The 4,886-nt window shown below is 57.6% G+C and overlaps 2 protein-coding genes across 2 annotated transcripts in view; one reads left to right on the plus strand and one right to left on the minus strand.

Moving 5' to 3' along the window:
• Positions 1 to 1,216: 1,216 nt before the first annotated feature.
• VTJ04DRAFT_5551 (uncharacterized protein) lies at positions 1,217 to 4,441 on the plus strand (the record flags this gene model as incomplete). Its single annotated transcript, XM_069363678.1, has 3 exons — positions 1,217 to 1,560; positions 1,619 to 4,128; positions 4,206 to 4,441. 3 exons carry the CDS (start codon positions 1,217 to 1,219, stop codon positions 4,439 to 4,441), a joined length of 3,090 nt encoding a protein of 1,029 aa, XP_069220500.1.
• A 373-nt stretch (positions 4,442 to 4,814) lies between these two features.
• VTJ04DRAFT_5552 (uncharacterized protein) overlaps positions 4,815 to 4,886 on the minus strand; it is a gene marked incomplete at both ends in the record, with an annotated part of 4,044 nt that continues 3,972 nt past the window's right edge. Inside the window, one exon of the mRNA XM_069363679.1 lies at positions 4,815 to 4,841. Within this exon, the coding sequence (XP_069220501.1) occupies positions 4,815 to 4,841 (27 nt within the window). The remainder of the gene's footprint in view (positions 4,842 to 4,886) is intronic.

A 4,886-nucleotide genomic window follows, 5' to 3' on the forward strand; every position in this document is an offset into this window, starting at 1 on the left:
ACGGTTGTTGGTGGGGAATTCCTAAATGGGCAGCTACCCATGCGATGTCTTTTGTTTCCTCTGCTCTGCTCTTTGGAATGGATATCCTTATTTTCTGCGAGAGGTGGTTGACGAGTTGCTTGCTCTACATATATGTATGCGATACCCTCTCCTGTCCACAACCAAATAGGTACATAAGTAGATGACTATGCACGTTGGCAAACCTCAGGAGAACAACAGGGAATAAGTCATCAATCCGGCGTTCAGTCGAATCAAGGCACAAACAGCACGGGCACTCTGCCATGTATTGGTCGCGACGTACAGGATTGTAGGTAGCGACGCAGATCGACAGTTGGCCTTCATTTCGCCCAGCATTGAGTTTCTCAAACAGCCAGGAATCTCTGACCCGCATCTACCTGTTGTGTTGTCTGTCTCATAGGTACCGAAGGTACAAAGTATGTTGGTTAAGTGCACAATCGCCTGGGGATGAGATGCTTAGTCAGCCAACGGGGCCCACTTTACCCCACCAATTGCGGCAAGGCTGGATGGCGGGCGTGCCTGGCCTGGCCTTGCAGCGAGCTCCCTCCAAAAAGTCGACGCTGAAAGTTCACTCCTCTTCGTCAGCGATCCAGGCTCAGCCGGCAAACTCCAGCACCAATTCACACCTGACCCTCTGAACCTGGGCTGGCCACCCGACTTCAGACAGAGCCTTCCCTCCGACTTGCGTCTCCAAACACACCACCCCGCCATCTCTCACGTTACCCTGACGACTCAGACCACGGATTGGCGTGCCGCTGGCTCTTAGGTTTTCTCTTTTAATACCCACGGCTCGGCTCGGCGCAGCGGCCTTGCCACTACTCTGGCCCAGCAGTGAATGCGGCCAGTCCTTGCAGCCTCCTCGTATTGGCGAAGGCTGCATACCTCTACAACGCCCATCATCCCTCTCCACGCCGTGGTAACAGCGGCAACAGCATCAAGGTCTAGTCACCTCCGGCGCTTGGGCACCGCATCATCGCCATTCGGCTACTACCAGCTTTGCCGATCCCTGGGTCGACGGTTGAAAGGTCGTTCTGCGACATCCGCTCCTTTCAGTCTTTGGCCCACGCCTCTCCCGGCTCGTCTCTCTTCGACTTCCTCTTCTTCAGCCTCTTCATCCGAAGTCTCGGCTTCCTCCACGTCCTCTTCGATACCGTCTGTCGAATCTCCCGCTCCCGCCTCCGATCACTCTGCCCCGAGCATGAACGGCTCAAGCTCCGCTGCGCGCCCCAAGCGCAAAGACCCTCCCCAAACCATTGACGGCCGTCTCCCAAAGCACCCCCGTCCCAATGGCGCCGACGCGTCCTCGGGCGGTGCCAATACGCCCGATCAACATGACGGCTTCGAATCGGACGACTACGAAGATGACCGTCGGATGTCTACAGCCATGCTGCCCGCGGGGCCCGACACGGTAGAGTGGCAAGCCACCATCCAGAAGGTGGTGCGCAATGTCGTCTCCATCCGGTTCTGCCAAACATGTTCCTTCGACACAGACCCGGCCCTGACCAGCGAGGCCACGGGCTTCGTTGTGGATGCTGAGCGAGGGTCAGGAAATCTAGAATCGTCTTCTGGTTCCCATGTTCTTGAGCTAATTGATGCCCAGTTACATTCTGACAAACCGCCATGTCGTTGGCTCCGGCCCCTTTTGGGGATATTGCATATTCGACAACCACGAGGAAGTCGATGCGTACCCCGTCTACCGCGACCCCGTACACGATTTCGGCATTCTCAAGTTCGACCCCAAGGCGATCAAGTACATGCCCGTGACGGCGCTAGAACTACGACCTGACCTGGCCAAGGTGGGCGTCGAAATCCGAGTGGTTGGCAACGATGCCGGAGAGAAGCTCAGTATCCTGTCGGGCGTCATCAGCCGCTTGGACCGCAACGCTCCCGAATACGGAGACGGCTACAGCGATTTCAACACGTGCTACTACCAGGCCAGCGCCGCTGCCAGCGGAGGTAGTTCAGGTTCTCCCGTCGTGAATATTGACGGGTACGCCGTTGCCCTCCAAGCCGGTGGTCGCGTCGATGGCGCTGCAACCGACTACTTCCTGCCGCTGGACCGCCCCCTGCGCGCCCTGCGGTGCCTGCAGGAGGGCCGCCCGATCACCCGTGGCGACATCCAGTGTCAATTCCTCCTCAAGCCCTTCGATGAATGCCGCCGGCTCGGCCTGACCCCGGAATGGGAGGCTCGCGTTCGCCAAGCATTCCCTCACGAGACTAACATGCTTGTCGCCGAGATTGTGCTTCCTGAAGGGCCCTCGCACAACAAAATCCAAGAAGGTGACGTCCTGGTCGAGGTCAATGGTGAGCTCCTGACCCAGTTCATCCGCTTGGACGACATTCTCGACTCGAGTGTCGGTCAACCCGTTCGCATGTTGCTGCTGCGCGGCGGCGAGGAGGTTGAGGTCGAGATTGAGGTTGGTGACCTGCACAAGATTACTCCCGATCGCTTCGTGTCGGTTGCCGGAGGCAGCTTCCACGACCTGTCCTACCAGCAGGCCCGACTGTACGGAGTCGCCTGCAAAGGTGTCTACGTATGTGAGGCCGGCGGCTCCTGGCGTTTCGATAGTGCCGAGAATGGATGGATCATCCAAACGGTCGACAAGAAGAAGACGCCAGACCTAGCGACTTTCATCGAGGTGATGAAGGGCATCCCAGACAAGGCTCGTGTTGTAGTCACTTACAAGCATCTGCGTGATTTGCACACCCTGAATACCACCATCATCTATGTCGACCGGCACTGGTCCAAGAAGATGAAGCTGGCCGTGCGCAACGATCAGACTGGCCTCTGGGACTTCACCAACCTCGCCGATCCCCTGCCTCCAGTTCCCCCTAAACCCCAGAAAGCTGCTTTCATCCAGCTCGAGCATACGTCTCACCCGGCAGTCGCCGATCTGGTGCGCAGTTTCGTGCATGTCAGCTGCACGATGCCCGTCAAGCTCGATGGTTTCCCCAAGAACCGCAAGTGGGGGATGGGCCTTGTCATTGACGCCGACAAGGGCCTCGTCGTCATCTCGCGGGCCATCGTGCCATACGATCTCTGTGACATAACCATCACCATCGCCGACTCCATTGTCGTCGAGGGTAAGGTGGTCTTCCTTCACCCGCTTCAGAATTACGCAATCATCCGCTACGATCCATCCCTGGTTGACGCTCCGGTGTTGAGCGCCCGCCTCAGCTCCGAGCAGATCACGCAGGGCGCCTCTACCTATTTCATCGGCTACAACCGTATCGGCCGCATCGTCCATGCAGCCACCACAGTCACCGAGATTTTCGCCGTCACCATTCCGGCCAACTCCGGAGCGCCGCGGTATCGCGCCCTCAACGTTGACGCCATCACAGTCGACACGAGTCTTAGTCAGCAGTGCGGCAGCGGCGTCCTCGTCGCCCAAGACGGCACGGTCCAGGCCTTGTGGTTGACGTACCTTGGCGAGCGCAACCCATCCACCCACCGAGACGAGGAATATCATCTGGGTCTTGCTACCCCGAGCCTGCTACCCGTCCTGCGTCAGATCCAGCAGGGAATCACCCCGCGCCTGCGCATGCTGCCCGTCGAGTTCCGAGCCATTCAAATGTCTCAGGCCCGCCTTATGGGTGTGTCGGAGGAATGGATCGACCAGGTCTGGGTTGCCAACACTGCTCACCACCAGCTCTTCATGGTTACCAAGCGCACCATCGCTCGCGCCGATGAATCGGCAGATGCCAATACAGACGCGCTCGAAGAGGGCGACATCCTCCTCTCGCTCAACGGCAAGATCATCACGCGCATCTCAGACCTCGACGTTATGTACTCGCATGAGCACCTGGACGCCATCGTGGTACGCGACGGCTGTGAACGTGCCCTGCGTTTGACGACGGTCGCCGCCGACGACCTCGAGACGACCCGGGCCGTATCCTTCTGCGGCGCCATCTTCCATGCCCCGCACCATGCCGTCCGCCAGCAGATCAGCAAGCTGTTCAGCGAGGTCTACGTCTCGGCCCGCACCCGCGGCTCCCCGGCCTACCAGTACGGCCTGGCGCCGACAAACTTTATTACCCACGTCAACGGCAAGCCCACACCGGACCTGGAATCCTTCCTCAGGGAGGTGGTCAAGATTCCGGACAATACCTGTAAGTTTTTCCTTTTCTCTATCTCTCTCTGTCGTGTCAAAGTTCTCGTTATTTACTCACACGCCTTCCTTAAACAGACTTCCGCCTCCGCGCCATGACCTTTGACAGCGTGCCGTGGGTTGTTACCATGAAGAAGAACGAGCACTACTTCCCCACCATGGAGCTCATCAAGGACCCGACCGATCCGTGCGGCTGGCGCCGTATCACGTACGAAGGCGGCCACGTCATCATGGGCGAAGGCCCGGACGGCGTGGTTGCGCCGGCGGGCGAGAGCACGGATACCGACCTCGACGTGGGCGTCTGCGATAACTAGGATTTGGAGCAGGGACGTTGAGGTCTGGAGGTTTGTGGCAGGTCTATCTGGCAAATGGGAAGAGGAAGGAGATGTGGAAGAAGGTAATATAGATTCATTCTCCAGTTGGATGGTGGTGTTGGTGGTGGGTTGTCATGAATTGCGCAGTTGTTGGTTACGCATGTACGTTTGGTTGAGTCACGGAGGAGAGATGGTGAAATGCTGCGGAGAACATTTTACCTACCCTACCTCTGTAGGTAGCTCATGGTAGACACGGCGGGAATTGGGTTCGAAAGGGGAAGATAATACCTCGGTAAACGGCGATACACTCGGTACCTCTGGGAAGGGGGTTTTGTAATGATTTTGATTTGATACCTCTTTGCCTGCGTCCTCTCTATTCTTCATTGCCTCCCTTCCTTGCCTGCATCAAAGTATCATTGAATGTTATGGAACGACATCCTTCTCT

This window comes from Mycothermus thermophilus (assembly GCF_041956435.1).
Source record: "Mycothermus thermophilus strain CBS 625.91 unplaced genomic scaffold VTJ04scaffold_3, whole genome shotgun sequence".
Classification (NCBI taxonomy): Eukaryota; Fungi; Ascomycota; class Sordariomycetes; order Sordariales; family Chaetomiaceae; genus Mycothermus; species Mycothermus thermophilus.